This window comes from Canis lupus, chromosome 19 (genome assembly GCF_011100685.1).
Source record: "Canis lupus familiaris isolate Mischka breed German Shepherd chromosome 19, alternate assembly UU_Cfam_GSD_1.0, whole genome shotgun sequence".
Lineage (NCBI taxonomy): Eukaryota > Metazoa > Chordata > Mammalia > Carnivora > Canidae > Canis > Canis lupus.
The window spans coordinates 2,913,248-2,933,105 of record NC_049240.1 but is presented as its reverse complement, the minus strand read 5'-3'; the positions used below and the strand labels follow the sequence as shown (position 1 = coordinate 2,933,105).

Sequence of the window (19,858 nt, the reverse complement as noted above, 5' to 3'; positions counted from 1 at the left end):
TGCGCCATCTCCCCACAGCACCCTGCCCCTAGGCACCCCGCCCCTGGGACCAGAAGAGTTCCCATCACTTTGTGCCAGAGCTGGCCATGTCTACCTCACTTGTTGACCATTGAGTGCTTCAGACGGTCTTTTTCAGTTCTGTACCTATACCCAGAAACATTTTCAGAACCCTTGAAGTGGTTCAGAAAAGGTTACATTTCATAAAAGAAATGTAAGGGTTTCCTGTTTCTGAAGCGTTTAAGACTCTGCCTCTGTCACCTACCGTTTTAGAGCTGACACTTTTTTAGGAGACTTCTTTTTCAGTTTGGGCAGGGATCTATCTTGTTCAAATCCCTCATTGTCTAAGAGTTGCCTCATGGCTATGTTGGCGAGCTGCTCCATTAACTTGAAGGTCTCATTGATGTTAAGAAATACAGAGAAGAAATGTTCACTGGACCTCGTGCTCACTTTGATCACATCAGGCAGGAGCAGCGTGGCGTTCTTCTCGAGCTGTGTGATGTCCACCCACCGGATTACCAGCTTGGCTGAGCACAAGGAACAAGCTGGTCAACACCTGGCTCCTTAAAATCCCCTAAGGATCCTTCCATCTCACAACCCAACCTCCAATCTCGCTGAACTCCTTTTGAGTTTTCACGTCTATTCTTATTACTGCTTCGCTTGTTTAAGAGACAAATTCAGACCACATAAGTTCTGAGTTCATCACTATTATGGATTTAAGTCATGTCAACTACATGTGTTATAACTTCAGTGAATCTTTATTACTTAATAAACTTTTCTTTTTTAAACAAATATTGGGTGAAAAATAATGGACTTTGCTTGCTACATAGTTAAAACACAGTGTAGACCACGTCGTAACTACAGATCTATTTTTGGCATTTTGATGTGATTTGTGAGTTTAGGGCCAACCTCAGCAGACTTTCCCAAGCTTCCCTCTGAAATTATGGACAACTCACCTTCCCTTCCCATAAGGAAAGAATAAAAGCAAAGGTGGTTAATACTGAGGTACATCCAACCCTGACGGGGGACCTTCCCCTTCCAGTAGCTGCAAGAATAATAGTTGACGAGCTTCTCTTCCTCGGGCATCCCGAACAGCCTGTGGAATTTCACAATGGCTTCTTTAAACTTCTCTGTGTCATCATCTTCCTTCACATCATTGATCTTGTTATACTCTGCAATGATTCCCTAAAGAGGAGAAAACGAGGCACGTGATGAGTATTAATAGGACTAGAGCTGCTTTTTTCTGCATGCTGTAAATATTGGAAAAGAAAAAAAAACAATTTCTAATGCTAGATTTTTTTAATTGATAAATTATTTTCAAAGACACCCCCCACATTCTAAGCCTGTAACCGAAGAGTATTTGTGTACTAAAAAATCTCCCAAGTAACAATATCGATTTGATGATCTGTTTAATGGAGCTCATCATTTTAAGAGTTCACTCAGAATGAAGCCCATAGTTTTGTTCTACAAATGAGGAGATGTAAAGATTTTGCAAATTCTACTGCTTTTCCTAGCTCATCATGATAACAATCCCCAAAGGTCAATTTCTGCTTTTCTCAAGATTACTACTTCACTAAGAGAATAGAGATGGTTGGCTTTCACAGAGACCAGGGGAGATCCACTTTGAACTGAGGCTAATTTGAGGTGAACAGGCTTTGGTAGCGTGCTACATTAGGGAACTTTAGACAACCATGAAATAGCACGAGGGCACCGGACCTCTGGGTAGGGAGAAGTTGCCAGTTCAGAAGAAGGACGGTAAAACCTTTCCCAGTTGGCAAATATACCTACAGCCTATGCGACATTTCAAAGTTATCAATGCCTTTAGAGGGGAATAAAAAAATAGATATAAGAAGAAATAAATGAATGAATAAATAAAAGTGACTGAATTGGAACCCACTAATAAGTAGTAGCAGTTGGGTTTCTAGGCAATCCCAAAGGCCAATCAACTTGAGTAAGCCTGGACACCCCCAAATGGGCTAATACCTGTTCCCCCAGACCACTTAGCAGGGCTTGGACCTGAAGTCAGAATAAGGAGAATGTTATATTAGGAGGGAGTGATGCATAACAAACCAAAGGATACCAATGTTCTGAGTGGAAAAACATTCAAACAGCATTATCCAAAGTCTACCAAATACCACACTTCTAGAATTCTCCTCTAAATTTAAGAAACAGAAATGTTTCTAACTGAACTGAAACTCTGGAACACTCAAGGGTCTAATACACTAGTATCAACAGACCAGACCTTGCTGACTAATTTCAACAGTAAAGGCAATAGTTCCCATAAGATTCAACTCCCAACTTCCCCACCTTTAAGAAAAGAGAGGATCCAGAATGCAGAACCTCCCCTTAGTTTGCTTGTAATTTTTTAGGCAGGTGGACTGGGTGATGGAACACAGGGATGGACTATCTCCTTCCTTCATGTTCTACATAACATAAAATGGGTTATCTTGGTTCCAGGCAACAGCTCCACATAACTTTGAAAAATTATTACAATCCGAATGTTTGGGATGTCTAATATAAACCTGAATACACAAAGGACATGGACACAGAATTCACGAAAAGTAAAAATAACTTTGTGAACATTAAAAAAAAGTTCGACTTCATAATCAAAGACAGAAAATTAAAACAATAAGACCCCAACTTTTACCTATTAAATTTGGAAAATCATTTAAACAAGCAGAATGCTAAAAAGTGAGCAATGGTGTAGCTGCACAGGGATTCTAATATACTGACAATCTCTACTAAGGTCCATTAAAAATGTGTCAACTAACTCAGTAATCAACATTATTTTGTAATCTATCCAAAAGCAAAGAAACAAAAACTATAGGAAAACTTATTTGAAGAAGTGTTCACCGTATTATATAACTGTTGGTGCCTGCCCCCACTGGTCTAGAAACTAAGGAGACTTCTAGAAAGAGAGGAATAGTAAGGTCAATAGTGAGATAATATTCCATTATTAAAATAACAACTAAAAATTCTATAACAATGCCAGTCAAGGAAACAAAGACATGATACAAAATGATATGCACAGTAAGACTTCTATTATGATAAAAATGCATTCCAGAAATCTAGAAATATACAAAACATTACCTATGGGCTTGAATTATGGTTGCCTCTGTAGTTAATTATTACTTTTATAATTTATAAAAGTTAATTAAGTCTCAAAACAAATAAATTTGTTGGTTCCCTTCATTACTGGACAACTGGGAATGCTTAAACCATTCATTAGCACATGAATGACATTCTTTCACACATAATTGCATTAACAGTAATTCCTTCCTCATAATTGGTTTCAGGGGAATTAAATGTGACATTTTTGATGTAATAAAAACAGTGAGAAGAAGGGCTATTCGACATAATTGGTCCTTGTTTTATTTTCTGTTTTTTTGTGTGTGTTTTTGTTTTCCTCCTGGCTATTGTCACTTCTAAGCATCTGCTTCTTCCTACAGCTCTTACTTGTGTCTATTGCCCCAAGACCCTGCCATCCGAGGGAGGGCTAGCAGAACCTCAGCAGCGGGTGGCTCCGGGATGGGGAAGAGCCACCCCAGTCAGCTGCCTCCCTGCCACTCGGTCAAATGAGGAACCTCACACCCTACCCGTTTCCATTACTTCCCAGAAATTCAGACACATGACTCAGAAATGAAATGAAGAAGTCATAAATTCGGATGGGTTTTGTCAATAAAACAGCTCTCAGCTATCTGAGAACACTTTTTTGTTTGGAAGCTCCCACTTCCTCCCAGCTTCAAACTGACCTTTTAAAAATATTTTATTTATTTTATTTTATTTTATTTTATTGTTTTATTTTATTTTATTTTACTTTATTATTTGACAGAGAGAGAGAGAGAGCGAGCACGCAAGGGGAGGGGCGGGGGTGGGGGAGAAGCAGGCTCCCCACAGAACAGGGAGCTGGAGCGAGACTCGATCCTGGAACCCTGGGATCACGATCTGAGCTGAAGGCAGATGCTTAACTGACTGAGCCACCCATGAGCCCCAAACTGATCTTTCCCAACATCTTCCCCATTCCCATTTTTTTTTTTTACCCTCTTCACTACTTCTCTAGTTTCTTTAATTATGACCATGGAGTAAAAACTGAAACCCACCATCTGGAAGCAGTGAAAAGTATCCACCTTGATGGGCAAGGTGTGGGAGAAACAGAGAGGGTGCTCTGTTATTCGTGCTTTTGTGCTGTGCAGCCCTCTCTGATTTTATGTGGTCTAGTTAAAATTCAGTTCTCTCCCTCCAAAATATCAGACCCTAAAAAGCAGTGGTATTCCACTTGTTTTTCAGATTATAAAACTACTGTTTGTTCATGTAAAAGTTTAGTGAAAGAGAAGAAATCAAGTAGAAATGGACCATCCTGTGTAATTTCAATGAGAAGCGAACTATCAGATCACTTCCTAGAATTCTTCCTTAGCCTGGGTGTAAAGAAAGGACTTTCTAACTATGACTAAAAATCTGGAAAGGATTTCTCATTTTGACTAAATGAAACATTTAAACATTCCATGGCAAAAACTATCATGAGCAAAGTCAAAAGACAAATGACAAACTTAGGGAAAATGTCCATGATCTGTATCACCGACAAAAGGCTAATGGTCTTTATATAAAAGAACTTTTAAAAATTAAAGAAATATAACACCAAAAGTCCCACAGAAAAATGGGTGAAAGACATGAGCGGATAATCTACAGAGATATAAAAATGGCCATTGAACATTTAAAAAGGTGTTTAACTTCACTCATAAGTGAGATAAATGCAAATTAAAACAACACTAAAATACTTCTCCCCCATCAGATTGGCAAAACCTCAAAAGCTTGATAATCTACTTTTCTGGTGAAGATGTGGGAAAAGAGTCCCATACATGGCAGTGGGAATGTAAAATGGTACAACTTCTGTGGGTGAGAATCTGGCAATATTAAGCAAAATGACACATGCATTTACCCCTTAATCTGGCAATCCCACGTCTACCAGTTTATCTTAAAGATAGATCCCTGGGCAGCCGGGTGGCTCAGCGGTTTAGCACTGCCTTCAGCCCAGGGCGTGATCCTGGAGACCCGGGATCAAGTCCCACGTCAGGCTCCCTGCAAGGAGCCTGCTTCTCCCTCTGCCTGTGTCTCTGCCTCTCTCTTTGGCTCTCATGAATAAATAAATAAAATCTTTAAAAAAAAAGGATAGATCCCCACAATACAAACACACACACACACACACACACACACACACACCATGTATATTATTATATGTGTGAATTATAATTCATGCATATACTATGTTTGTGTGCGTGTGTGTGTGTATATATATATATATATATATAAAATTATTTTTAATCGCAAAATATTGGAAACTACCTAAATATCCAAGTGTAGGAGAGTGCTGAATTCTCTACAGTACATACACACATAATATGCACCTATTAAAAAGAGTTAGGCATTATATGCAATGTGGAATCCTGGATTGGACCATGGAGAAAAAAAGGACATGAAGTAGAAAAACCAGTAAAATCTAAATAAAGTCTGTAGTTAACATTTTTTTTTCTAAAGATTTATTTATTTGAGAGATAGAGAGGGTGCATGCATGCAGGTGCATGTGCGAGGGTGAGGGGCAGAAGGAGAAGAAGAGGGAGAGAATCTCAAGTCTACTTCACACTGAGTGCGGAGCCTGATGCAAGGGCTCCATCTCAAGATCCATGAGATCACAACCTGAGCCAAAACCAAGAGTAAGACGCTTACCTGACTGAGCCACCCAGGCCCCCCTGTAGTTAACAATATTGCATTAATGTTCACTTCTTAGTTTTGATAAATATACCATGATTACAGAAGATGTTAACATCAATGGGAGCTGAGTGGTAGGGTCTATGAGAATTCTCTGTCCTATCTCTACAGTTCTTCTGTAAATCTAAACATTAATATTTCAAAATAAAAACCAAACTATTAAAATGCTTTTTTAAAAAACAAAGAAATAACTAACATGTGGAACCTCTCTATGAAATGATACAAAGTGTTACCCAAGAGTTATTGAGTGAAAAGAGCAAATGCAGAGAAGCATATGTACTTGAAGCCTTATGTGTAACAATTAAAAAGAAGTAAGAAAAATATCTATATCTGCTTCTTACAAAAAAGAAACCCTGGAAGGCTAGACCAGATAACAATGAGTTTGGTTAACTGCAAGGTGTTGGGGAGAACAGGGTGGCGAGGATGCAGAAGGGAGTAACATTTGGGGTAATTCAAACTTTTGGAAGCAGGCTAATATTTTCTGCATGCAAAAAATAAAGTTAAACCGACAGTGCAACAAAGAAGAAAGGGCCTGAAACTGAAAAGCAAACTGAAACAAAGGGTTGCTTCTAGGACGGGGACAGAGAAAGTACAAGCGGAGTCTGGGACAGCCTGCTGAGGCAGAAGTACAGAAGTGCTCAAAAAAGGAACAGGGACATGTCACAAGGATGGAGGAGGTAAGCTGCAGGTGTTTCCTCTCGCTAAACCTGGGGGAGCACGAATACCAACATAACTAAGTCCAGTAATGAAACAAACAACTGGAAAACACGGGAATCCATGAGTCCCTATCAAAAATAGATAGATGAATAAATGACAAGCGAGCTCTTGCTGATGGCAAACTAGCAGGTGCCAACTGATAAATGAGAGAGTGCTGGAGTTGGAAAATCATTGTTTGTAAAAACATCACAGCAAAGATCGGTTCAGACAAAAAAAAAAAATCATGAATGGACACTCACCATGGGGAAGTTCTGATAAGGAGTAGGATGTTCGTGTAGCTTTGAAGTGTTTTCCCACAGAAAATTTTTAATTGTTTGTTATTTGAAAAGTCAAAACCATCCACTCTACAGCAGGGAGCCCAGGGAGGCAACACCTTGCTGGGTTCTTATCACTGATAAGGGGAAGTGGGTGGGTAGCATTTGCCTCCAGAAATGATCCTCTTACAAGGACGTAAGGTTACTTAACGAAGTGTTCCACCTGGGAATGCATAACCAGAATCAAATCCCAGGAAATGTCTGGCAAAACCCAAAATGAAAACCGTCCGGTTAAGGAAAACAGAACCTCACGCTTAAAAACATGAGTGTCATAAAAGACAAAGAAAGGCCACAGAAAAAAAAAGAAAAGAAAGGCCACAGAAATGTTCTAGACAAGACATGAAAACCAATTCAATAAGCTTCCTAGACTGGATCGGGCACTGGGCCTAAAGGCAAAAAATGCCAGACACTGGGTCAGTTAACAAGATTGGAACAGGTGCCAAATATTAAAGTATAACGTTAATGTTAAGTTTATTGAAAGTGTAACTGCGGTGTTCTTATTTAACAGAATATTCCCCAAAATACACACTGAAGTATGGGGGGGGGGGGAGGTACTCCGCTCAAATAGAAAGTAAATGAGCACGTCAACGGGGTGAAATGTTAACAACAGGAGGATACTCAAGAGGTCGACAGGCTCTCATTTTTATGACTTTTCTGTAAGTTTGAAGTTATTTCCAAATAAGAGTTAAAACAAGACAAAGGAACCCACTACCTGTATTTTCCCTCTCACAAATGTGGTGATATCGTTCTCGTTTTCAAAGATGGACAGTGTCTGCAGCAGGTTCTGCTCAAGCCATTCCCAGTGTTCAGTGATTTCTTTTCTGGAACCACCTGTGTAATAATAAGATGATAAAAAAAATGATCATAGAATTTTGGGGGGAACCTAAAAGATACTTAAACATAGAATTTTGGGGGGAACCTAAAAGATACTTAAACATAGAATTTTGGGGGGAACCTAAAAGATACTTCCTCGATACGCAGTGTCACGAAAGGAGACCACGGTTCTAACAGCTCTGCCTTTAAATGCTTTCTCCCTTTCAGAGGAGACAGAGAAGACACGTAAGGCTATGGAAACCCAAGAGTAAGCACGGGGTTACAGTCAGGTCTGGTCACGGGGGTTCAGGACGTCCCCGACACGGCTTCCAGGGAGAAGGTAGCAACGTCTCTCCGCCTCCCTTCCCTGGATTGGGACTTGAGCACTGCCCTCCGCTCTGCTCCCTTCTAGAACCTGCACTTCACAGGGCAACCCCGATCGTGTTAGGATACTGGGTTATAGTTGTTAAGCTGCAATGATATGAGAGTTGAGCTGCCACTGGAGAGCTGATGCAACCGCCTCCTGTAATGGGCAGAAACGATCCTCGCTCACTTCAATTATGAATGAGATGGGAAAGTGGACCATCGCTGGGGAATAGCTGCCTGGCTCCCCCAAGCACGGCTCCTCGGGATGTGCCGGGATGAGGTCATCCTCACTGCCTCGGAGCAAGTCCCTACCCTTAAGAAGCGCAAGCCACCCGGCCTGGCACCCTCCACGCCCATACAACCCTGGCCTTGTAGCGAATGTCCCCGGCACGGCTCTCGGCCCACGACTGTGGGGCATCACACGGATGCCGTCAGGATGTGGCTGTAAAGACGAAAGCCCTTCCCCTTTCCTTCTTGCCCTGGGATTGTTAATGATCTTGCAGAAAAACACTGTTTCATAAATCACCCGCATGTCATATATATAAATCGCGTGTGTGCTGCTCGTTCCAGAATTAAGGACTGATTTTGTGATTTCCACTCATTCAACCTCCAGGTATCTCCTCAGATCGCCAAGCGTTCTGTTACTTGGTTTCTTAACGGCGCCTTTTCTGCTCTTTGTTCTCTGTCACCTGTAATTCGAGGCGATCAGAATCTCCGTCTGCGTCCCGACAAAGAAGGGCAGGAGACGAGAATGTGTCTACAGCGCTGCTCAGGACTGTTAGGGGCAGAACTAAAATCCCTTTGAGACGAGGTAGGTTTGAGGGGTTTCAGAATCAGTGCTTAAGGAGAGGAAAAACACAACCAAAGGCAAGTTCATTTTCTTTTCTCTTAAGGCTAAATACCAGAACTGCCTACGTGAACACTGACGGAGAGGACGAAAAGCAGGTTTCTTAGTGGAGGAGCAGCCCTGTGAGGACGCAGAGGAACATACTGTAGCCTCTGTGGGCATTATCCATGGCTCACTCGCTGGGGGCCACGGTCAACCCCACGCAAAGGCAACTGAAGACTCTGCACCACGACATCACGGTGAGAACTAGAACTCAGGACACCTGGTCCCCCGCCCTCTGCCACCAGCCAGTTGGAGGACTTTAGACTGTCTAATCTGTAAAACAGAGATGAATGAAAACAAAACAAAACACAACAAACCCTTTACCCATCTTAGAGCAACGTTATAAAAAATCCTGAGGAATAATGTCCACGGAGATACTGGAAAGCAGGAAATATTTTTCAGACGAAAAGAACAATGCCCATTTGGAGTATTTATGTGGAGTGAGTTATTTTGGAGTTTACCAGAGAGCTTTCAAACATTTCAGAGTTCAAGTTTTGGAATAGTCCCTGGAAACCTTTTTTTTTTTTTTTTACTGGAAACCTTTCTAAAATACACTACACCCTTCCCTGTGTGGAAGCAGGTCCCTACCGGACCAGCCGCGCTGGCTGTCCCACCCAGAGCCCCGCCAGTGCCTGCCATGCACCGCCCCCCAAGCCACCTGCACCTGCCGGCCCTGTCGGATGCATGCACCTCAGGACGGAGGCCCTCCCGGGGGCCCCAGGCCTGCTGAGCTTCGGCACACCGTGCAGCACAATTCCCAGCGTCCCTCTGATCCCGCTGCTCCCTCTGCCCCCGCCTAGGCTGACCGCAGACGGGCCTTCCAGACGCTGGTTCTCAGCTGGTCTGGCCATTGACGGGTGTCAACCAGGTCGCCACACCAGCTACGGGACTTCAAGGTCCCCATGATCCTGGCTGCGGAATCCAACCTCACTAACCCTCAGTTATCCTGGATGGAAAAGTGCGTCAGCTACAAGACCTGGGACAGAACAGCTACGCGCTCAGCTTTGCGCATGCTGCCGCCTCCAAGCTGTTCTCTCTGCACCCACCTCCCCGCAAAACACGCAGAGTAAAACCGGCCTGTGCACGCGCGCACTCATTCAACAAACATTTGCTCATATTTCCAATTGTCGTGGATAGAATACAAACACATCATGGCTAATTCCCACATTTTTAAAAGAGATAGATTTTTAAAGACTTTATTTATTCATTTTTAGAGAGAGACCGAAAACACTGGGGGGGGGGGCAGGGGAGAGGCAGAGGGAGAGAAGCAGACGCCCCAGTGAGCTCAGAACCCGACGCGCGGAGCCCCATGCCGGGACCCCGAGATCGTGACCTGTGCTGCGATCCACCGGCCCCTGAGCTGTTGAACCAACGCCACACCCGGGCCCTCCCATCCTTAAGGCCAGCCGAGCACTCTTGTACTGAAGTTCGCATTTCCCAGCAACCTCTTTCCCCACCTTTGCGCCGTCCCCCGCCGCGGTGGCCAGCATTCCCACCATCTCTGCATCCTCCCACCCAACGCCATTTGCACCACCGGCTCTTCTCTCTACTTGGTCCGCCCAGGATGGAAATCCCACATTTCCATCTCTGATTACTACCCCCGCGGCTGCTGGTGGGCTTCGGCTCTGCTCTCCATCTCCTGTTGCTTCTCCCGCCCTCCTCAGTGTCATGTGGAAAGGCTGCGCTTCTAGACTTCTCCTGAGCCACTCGCCGCTCCCGCATATAGCGGAGGAGCTGACACTGCGCATCTCAACAGCTTCAGGTCCTGCAACTCTTTCGGCCTTGGGTCGGCTTCGGTGCTATCAAACAGGTTTTGGAGGTTTCTTCTGGCTACATCTACATCTAAGATTCCAAGGTCCTAGGACACTGCGCTCTAGATAAAGAAGGACTCTGTGTGCCATTCATTACATGAAACCATTACCACCATAGACTATTTGAGAAGAGAAAAAGACAAAAATGCCATAAGCCGACAGTAGTTTCAGGAATTCGCTATGGATACTGGTCTATGCCCAACAGATACTTTTCTAGGGTGAGTCATGAAATACACCTCCTACATTTATTGCTTACTATACAAAAGCACTACATTGAACACTTTCCTAAATGCTCCAGGTTCTGGGGACTAGAAGTGTGATCAATACCGACACAGCTCGATTCCCTGACCCAGCAGACAAGACAAATTCTGAAGATGCCAGTATTGTAGATTTATTTTTAAAATCAGGTGTCCATCTCTGTCCCCCTCTCATGAGTCCACATAGGAACGAGCGGAACTCCAAAGGGAAAACGTGGGAATCCTTAAATGTTCTTTATAGATAGCTTTTCCATTTGACAAGGAACTAAATACAAGGGCTGCAATATTTAAGATCTTGGAAGTTTTCTTTGGATATTTTTTTAAGGTGAGATAACACGAAGCCCTTGTGCTGTGACTGTGAACAGGGACTGGTCTGTTTACCCAGCAGTTTGAACAGAAGGTGTTAGATGCTCAGAATAAGAAAGGAAGGGCTTGGCTGTCGATTTTCTGGAAAGGCTTCATTTACAGAGATACAGCAGGAAAAACAAGCTGACCTGACTGTGCAATCAGCTGGAACAACAAAGAAAGCTGGTGTTGGGAATAAGAATCCTACAGAAAACCCACATTTATCCAAGTTAAAGCATTCTGCTGTGGTAAGGACTAGATCAACACTTGATGGGCTTAAGGTTACTTAGAAATTAATTTTGGAAAAAAATGGGAATCTTTATCATTCAGGGTGGTGGGTTTTATTTGGTTTGGCTTGGGGTTTTTTTTTGTTTTGTTTTGTTTTGTTTTGTTCTATTTTTAAGAATACTAGCCACAGGCCCTGTGTGTATATCTGGGCAAAATTTGTTCTATTTTTAAGAATACTAGCCACAAGCCCCTGTGCATATATCTGGGCAAAATTAAACAAAATTAAACACGATGAAAAGTACAAAATCATCCTAACTTCTCATCTAGCTTTAAATGTATCTTAAAGTACATAAAGACTACTTGAAATCAAAAGGAAGAAGCATTAGGATGGACCCACCATTTGGTTCTATCATATCTGGCCTCTGAGGATTAAGAACTAAGGCTTACGGGTTTACGGCCCCACCGACAGATAATCAGCAGGTATTTCTTTGTGATGCATGATTACCTCACTCCAAAACCCATACTTAAGTGTGATAAGTATGCCTAGAGGTTAGATTATCTGGAATCATAAGAAGCCCAGTTATCAGGGAGACAGTATGACATCGTGGATCAGAAGACAGGCTTTGATGTCCAAAAAAAAGTACAGCTGGTTTCAGAAGTAACACATGCTGACTTTGTGATCGTAGGTAAATTACTTAATTCCTTTGTGCCTCAAATAATCCGCTCTGTAATATGTAGGTAACAACACCTGCCACCACATTGGTTTGTGTTGAGGATTAAGGAAAATAATACGTACATGTGAAGTCCTTAGCGCAGGTGTAGAATATACAAAGCACGAGATAAACAGTTGCTTTGGCTATCGCCATCACAAACAACAGGACGCAAAGCTCTCCTCTTCACATGTGATGCAGGAGTTTGTACCTTCCGATGTCAGGGTGCTAAGACACCGGCCATCCCACCCTTGCCCGCCTAACAGAGCAGAAGTCCCTCTGGCCGCGGCACCATTATGTTTGGACTGCAAAGGGTGCGCGTTATTGAAGTAGGCGCGCACACAACTCCTGGTGTGACTCTGTAAACTTCTTCCCGAACTCTGCTTGTAATCTTTTACAGTTCATAACAATATGCTCATAGCTTTGTGACCACTTTGAGACAAAAGAGCCCCAGGTAATTCATCCAGCCTTGACCGTAAGAATCTTACGAGGCTGGACACGGTTGATGTCCTTATTTTACTTAAGTACCAAGGTCCTTTCCCCACTCTGATGGGGAGAAAGTAAATGGGTATCTTTCTGGAAGGCCACTGAGCTAGAGACACTAAAAGCCTTACAGATATGTGTATTTTTTGACTCAGCATATCTATTTCTAGAAATGTATCCTTAAGTGATAATTTAAGGAATATAAAAAGTTTTTTTTTTTTGTAAGGGTATTGATTAAGGTCGTTCAAAATGCAATTAACATTAGGAGAAAAAAAGACATTTCCAGTAATAGTTTATCAGATAAATCATGTTACACACTCAATAAAATATTATCTACCTATTAAAACTGATGCTATAGGGGCGCCTGGGTGGCTCAGTTGGTTAAGCATCTGCCCATGATCTCTGGTCCTGGGATTGAGCCCCCTGCTCCTCGAGGAGTCCGCCTTACTTCCCCCTCTGCCATCCCCCCTGCTTGTGTTCTGTCTCTCAAATAAATAAAATCTTTAAAAAAAAAAAAAAAAAAGAACTGACGTTACAGAAATAGGTTTTATTGACACGGATAATCTATACATATAAGTAATACACTCATATATAAACCCGTATACGTGTATGTATAGACACACACACAAACATACACAAAGTCTAAAAGGTGATTTGGAAGCGCCTCTGGATGGCATAGTCGGTTACGCATCCGACTCTTGGTTTTCAGCTCAGGTCGTAATCTCAGGCTCCTGAGATTGAGCCCCACGTTGAGCTTCAAGCTTGGCAGGGAGTCTGCTAAAGTTTCTCTCCCCTCTCCCTCTGCCCCTTGCTATGCTCATGCACGCTCTCCCCACCCTCAAATAAATAAATCTTTAAAAAACATAAAAATAGTGATTTAGAATGTGATACTGTTTTTAAATTTTTATTTTTGCTTATCTATATTTTCTAACTTTCAGCAATGAGCATGTATTAAAGAAAAAATAACAAGTTCTCTTTTAAAAAGATTTATTTATTTGAGAGGGAGAGAGAGACAGAGAGAGTGAGAATGCACACGTAGGAGGAGCAGAGGGAGAGGAAGAGAGGATCCTATGCAGACTTCCTGCTGAGCATGAAGCCTGACACGGGGCTCGATCCCACAACCCCGAGACCCGTGACTTGACCCAAATCAAGAGTGAGATGCCTGACTGCACCACCCAGGCACCCTACAAGCTGTTTATTTTAAGCTGCTGTGTTCCCAAGGATACAAGAATAATTCTTGACGTCCCCGGACCAAGAAAGGATTATAAAATACCAACTTCCACATAACATGTATTTTATGTGGCTGGCAACTGAACTACCCCACATTTTCTCTCCCTATTGCAGAGAAATGGTTGACGCGAAACCAATTAGCAATCTTTAATTAAACTCTGGGTCTTACCAGCTGCTGACTAAAAGAATGCTTAATCATGAAAGCCAGCATGGTGCCACTTTCCAGCACTGGGCTAGGAAGGCAGAGACCCAACAATGAGGCCTCAGCTCTGCACTAACCAGCTGCAACTAGCACTGTGAACTTGGGCGATTCACCTTGCCTCTGTATCCTCTTAAAATAAAAATGTTAGGCAAGAGGGCAGCTAAAGTATTTTCAGTTCTGAAAACGAATGACCATCCAGCCCCAAATGAAATTCTGGGATGGTAAAGAAAGGAGAAACTAAATCAATAGGCAGCCAAATCAGGGCACCATGCAGGGCCATGTCATCAGTGACGTGCCCATCAAACACATACCCTCCACCCCATTTCCTTTATCAGTCCTGCTAGAAGGTCAGATGTATCTAGAAGGAATTGTCACCAGCTCCCTCTTTCTGTTTGTCACTCTCCTCCTGGTTGGTCCCAGAGCTCCTCTATAGACAACATCCTTGGAGCTACCAGCATTTTTATGTATCTGTATTCTCACTGAGGCTGTAAAACCCTTCTTACTGTTAGATCCTTCTAGTTCTTCTAAGGGGGGAGCTAAATGGGTTGCTTTTACTTAAATCCACTAAAGACCAAGCAGGGCAGCAGACTGGCTCCTCTCCTGCCCCTGGGGCACCAAGTCCAAACCACCAGCTGTGGAGGGAAAACCTGTAGCTGTGTGGCTCCCTAATGACAGTCAGGTGCAAAACAGTCAGTCAACTGACTGGTAGGGGAGAGGGGGGAGACTGTCAGAATATAAGAGCTCAGGCTGTCTGGGGGGCTCAGGGGTGGAGCGTCTGCCTTTGGCTCAGGGCGTGACCCCGGGGTCCTGAGATTGAATCCCACACTGGGCTCCCCACACAGAGCCTGCTTTTCCCTCTGCCTGTGTCTCTGCCTCTCTCTGTGTCTCATGAATAAATAAATAAAATCCTTAAAAATATATATATATAATGAGCTCAACAAAGCTGGCTAGACAAATTCCTGTGATACTGATTTCTTTATGTTCTTAGAGATGGCAAATGTGTAATTTACTGCATGAACCACTGAGAAAATGCAATTCACCAGGTTAGAATTGATGGCGCAATGGATTATCAACCAAAGAGAATGGTGGCTTCATCCTGCGCAGTAGTGAACAGAAACAATCATTACTTAGGAACGTTTTTGGCTCCCTTTCCCAATTAAAAGTCTCAATGCCAAGGGAAAGTAAAAAAAAAAAAAAAAAAATCAAACCAATCTGGATATAACTTATAGAAGATTAGAAGAAGCTTATGAAAATAATGTTTTGCCAAGTAACTCTTGCTTTTTGTTCCACTCTTCTTTCTGTATGGTTCACGTTACTGCCAAGGGCCAGGTGATTATATTGGAAGCAAGTGAGACTAGATTTCAAAGACTCCTCCTGCCTGGCTCTTTGTGGCTCAAGTCTAAGGCAAGTCAAACAACTAGGACTTACCACTGCTCTTCTGCAGAACATGGTCTCCCTGGGGGGAGCCTAGTAGTGGTTAAGTGGCTGCCTTTGGCTCAGGTCAAGATCTCGGGGGCCTAGGATCGAGCTCCACATCAGGCTCCCTGCTTCTCCATCTCCCTCTGCCCCTCTGCTCTCCCTCCCCACTTGTGCTCTCTGCTCTCTCTTGTACTTTCTCTCCAAAACAAAAAAATCCAATCTTTAAAAGAACACAAGAAAATGGTCTATATGAAGGCACTGATGGTAGATGCTCCCTTTAATTCAATTTATATGCTAAAGATTCACAATGTGCATGACTTACAAGCAATGTTTTTGCAATCCTATGGATTCTACAGGGCAGTGAGTTAGACTCACCTAGTTTCCTGCTGAAGCTTCTCTTACAGCAAAGATTTATGAAAGTCAAGCAAATTAAAAAGCTCTTGATATACTGTCCCACCACATACCAACTTTGTAGTTTACAACAAAACATTAAAATTACAAACTGAAAGGTCAGCAAATCAGAGAAATCTGAAAGCTGGCAGCTTCCGCTCTTAAAATCCTCTCCTGAAAGGGAGCCAGCAATTTGGGTTTTAAATGGAAATCGATAAGGAGGACTAATGGGTGAATGGGACTTCACGGAGGCTGTCACTTCCATGGACTCTTCCACAAGGAAATTCTGGAGGTATCTCTATGGGTAATCAATACATACAAAAGCTAAAACTGTTCTGGGTTTATTAAAATGAGATCATGCAGTTGTGACAGGCATTACTTACTGGGAAAATGAAAGTACATCTCTGTGGTATAAATTATGCCGTCAGCATTTACTGCCTGGTGCTCCTTAGCCTCGGTCTGGCAAATAATTCAGGAATAACTCAGCTTTGTAACTCTGGGCTCTTTCCTACACGAGCATTCACAGGAGCATCTGCTTCGTAGATTGGCAAAGCCCCAGAAACGAGCTGAGGAGTAGTGATGTCAGTAACGGGGAAAGAACAAAGGGTTAGGGCTGAGGGGGCAGGAGGAGAGGAGTCACAGACGCACATGCCAGCAGCTCTCACCAGTGTAAATGCACGCTGACCTGGGAAGGCCAGGCGCCTGGAGCTGCTGTAAGGAGAGATATGAGGGCTCTAAGGAGCTCCCGGCTCCAAAGGATCTCAAAAGCCTCTGGACACAAGTGGGAGGCAGGCTGGAAGGTGAGAGAGAACGTGTCAGAGTGTCCTTTCTGCATCCTTGTCAAGTCAAGTGGTTAAGTGGCTCCATCTGATTGCTAATACCCTTTCTTTTTACTGCTTCACTTGCTGGCTATAATGTCTATTTTTACCTCAATTCTAGAATGTTTCTGCCGACTAAATGTGACACTTTCCCCATCAACCACCCCAGGGCACATCCCCCGCCCCAGTAGCTATGGGGTCCTTCCCCTTTGTATTGAATGAATGGCACAGATGACTGGAGTGCTGGTCTCCATGCCCTGCACCCTGATGCCATTCCTTCATTCGCCGGGATGCATAAATGGCTGACATATCCCATCATTTCTCATGAGGCTGTCTGCATCTTAACCAGAATAACTCAAAAGGGATATAACACTACAATGTTAGAATTTTGTGTGCCATTCAATCCTTGAGGGAGCATTACTAGGCCGCCAGGGCCTTCCAGCAGCTGGAAATCACACGGAGATAACCTCTCCTGCCTAGGTAAAAGGCCAGCTGAGATTCCTGTATTTAGTTGGGCACCCTGCAATTCACTGGCACTGTGTGGTACTGGTTCACACTGGGCTGTAATTGAATATTTACTTATGTTCTCAAGAGCAGAGACCGGATCTAATTATCGTTATATCTTTAGATCCTAGCATAGCACTTCCTACTGAGTAGAGATCAATTTAAAGACTGAACAAAGTCAATTGAAAGAGCTCCAAATGGCCAAAGCTAGAATGACTTGAGCAACAAAATAAAGTAGCACTGGACTCCTCCAAAGTATAAAATCAATGTGCATGATTGCATACTGATAAAAAATAATTGAATAAATTAAAACTCCCCATTCCTTAAGAGTGGGTTGTGCGTAGTGACTTCCAGAGAGTATACAACATGGAGAGGGGAAGAAAATAGTAATGTAACAGTAGAGAAACCCAAAAAAGCCTGCTTTGGCTGGATGATCAAGGAAGACCTCATCAGTCGTAAGTTAGCAATATGTACCCTTGCTTGACATAATGCGATAAAAATAGCACTTTATCTTTGTGATCTTCCTCAGCAAAAATTCATCACCTCAGCCTAATCGTAAGAAAAACATCAAATACCAATAGAGGGACATTCTCCAATATACCTGACTGGTATCCTTCAAAATTGGGAAGGGAAGTCTGAAGAACTTCCACCGCCAAGAAGAGCCTACAGAGACATGAGAGCTAAATATAATATAGTATCCTGGATAGGATCTTGGAACAGAAAAAAAGGACATTAGGTGAAATCTAAATAAACTATGGCTTTTGTTTACTAATAGTATAATCAATACGGGTTCATTAACTAAAACAAACGTACCGTACTAAGCAGGATATTGATAACAAGGGACACTATGTATGTACAGGGCAGATGGGAGCTCTCTGAACTATTACCCAACTTTTCTGTAAATCTAAGACTGTAAAAAATAAAGTCTATGAATAATAATTTTAAAAATCAAGTGAATGTAAAAAAAAAAAAGGAAAGAAAACTAAGTGCTCCGTGCTCTTGCTTTTCCTATGGTTATTTGCAAAGCCACATGCAAACGAATAACTGAAAAAATCTTGGCCACTTTGGATTAAAAACCCTTGAGAGAGATCCAATAACGGCAGGGCTATTGACCACCATTTTAAACACAGGACATTATTATAGATTATGATCAGGAAGGAAAAAGGATCCCTACTCAAGTAGGAAGTACTGTGCTAAGATATAGAAGTATTACTCAGTACACCCAAGTAGTCCACATGTTCCTCTTTCATTTCTTTTCATTTCATTTCTTTCATTTCCTAGCTGCCCGTGGAGTTAAGTTGGGGTCATATGACTGGTTCTAGCCAACAGAGTGTGCGTGGAAGTGGTGTGTGACCCGTCCGGCCCAAGGGAATTAAATGCAGGTATACCTCAATCTTCCATTTTTCCCTTCTCAGTTGTCCTCCCATGGAGGCTCTGTGTCACTACAGATGCAGAAGGCCACAGGATCCAAAGGAGACTTTGCCAGGGTGAGAAAGAAACCCTTACCGTGTTAAGCCATTGAAGATTTGGGGTTCACCTGCTGAAATGGCTCTGGTTAATTACCCTAAATTATCAAGTGATTGTGTTCCCAAATAAAGGTTCCTTTCATTCTGACGGAAAACTGTTAATCATAATGTTTTTCCATATTTCTGAATATCGCTACTTACCACAGGCGATGGTCCAATAGACCAAAGAGTCTGGAGTCTGGTACAGGATTCGGTAAGGAGCCACCCGGGCACTGGAGTCCAGCACGACATCGAGGGTACCCACGAGAAGGCCTGAGGATAAAGAAGGGGGAAAAACGCTTAAGGGTTTCCCCAGTGCTGCCCCAAATTCCCAGAGGCAGCGTCAACACGCCCCTCCTGTTGGACCTCCCAACGGTCCTCCCCTACAACCCTTCTTGACAACCCCTCTCCTGTTGCACCCCACACCTTGACAAAATTTTCATCTTAAACATTCTGATGTTGGCTCTACATTACTTGTTCCAACAACCTCCAAGAGAAATCGCATTAAGTTGAAAGGCAGTCTGCTGGCATCAAAACTAATGGGAGGCTAACAAAGCTGGTAGCCCAGCCCCTGGCATATGCTGATATTTATAAATGCCTATAAATAAAAATAAGTAGGGTATTAAGCACTTACATGTTGGAGTCTCGGCTTTCCCTACATTATACCAAATGTGCATTATTTTCTCCCCTTTTCACCTAAGAAACAAATCCTTAATTTGAGTAACTTGCCAAGGCCAGGAACCAGTCCTGTCTATCTGAGTCAGTGTGCCAGGCTTGGCCTACATGTTATTTTAACCTGCCCCATTTCTCTTTGTATTAAAAAGGTACAGTTCAGCTTAGAAAACATCAATTAAGTCCCTACTGTGTGCAAGGCAAACCCTGTGGCACAAAACATAGTAAGAAAGAGTCCTTAAGGTATTTAGAATCTAGCAGCGAAGGCCAAGCAGTGTCTTAACACTTGTTTAGGAGCAAACAAGGGCTGTGAAAGGAGCGCTTGCCCATCCCCGGGGCAGAGTCCTTTGCTATTTGTTACATCAATCATTAAAACCAGAGATGGCTGCAGATGACCACCCTCTGCAATGATGCAGTAATGAGGC

The 19,858-nt window shown here is 42.9% G+C and overlaps 1 protein-coding gene across 6 annotated transcripts in view; it reads right to left on the bottom strand.

Moving 5' to 3' along the window:
• Window positions 1-19,858, bottom strand: part of TBC1D9 (TBC1 domain family member 9) — a 135,834-nt gene that overhangs the window by 64,607 nt on the left and 51,369 nt on the right. For 5 of the 6 annotated variants that reach the window (XM_038564575.1, XM_038564573.1, XM_038564574.1 and 2 more), the window contains exons 2-5: window positions 18,924-19,034; window positions 7,504-7,622; window positions 954-1,182; window positions 263-524 (exon numbers count right to left, since the gene is read on the bottom strand). In XM_038564575.1, the coding sequence (XP_038420503.1) occupies window positions 263-524; window positions 954-1,182; window positions 7,504-7,622; window positions 18,924-19,034 (721 nt within the window). Of the gene's footprint in view, window positions 1-262; window positions 525-953; window positions 1,183-7,503; window positions 7,623-12,296; window positions 12,438-18,923; window positions 19,035-19,858 lie in introns of those variants that run through there. The other variant, XM_038564572.1, reaches the window with a different exon arrangement.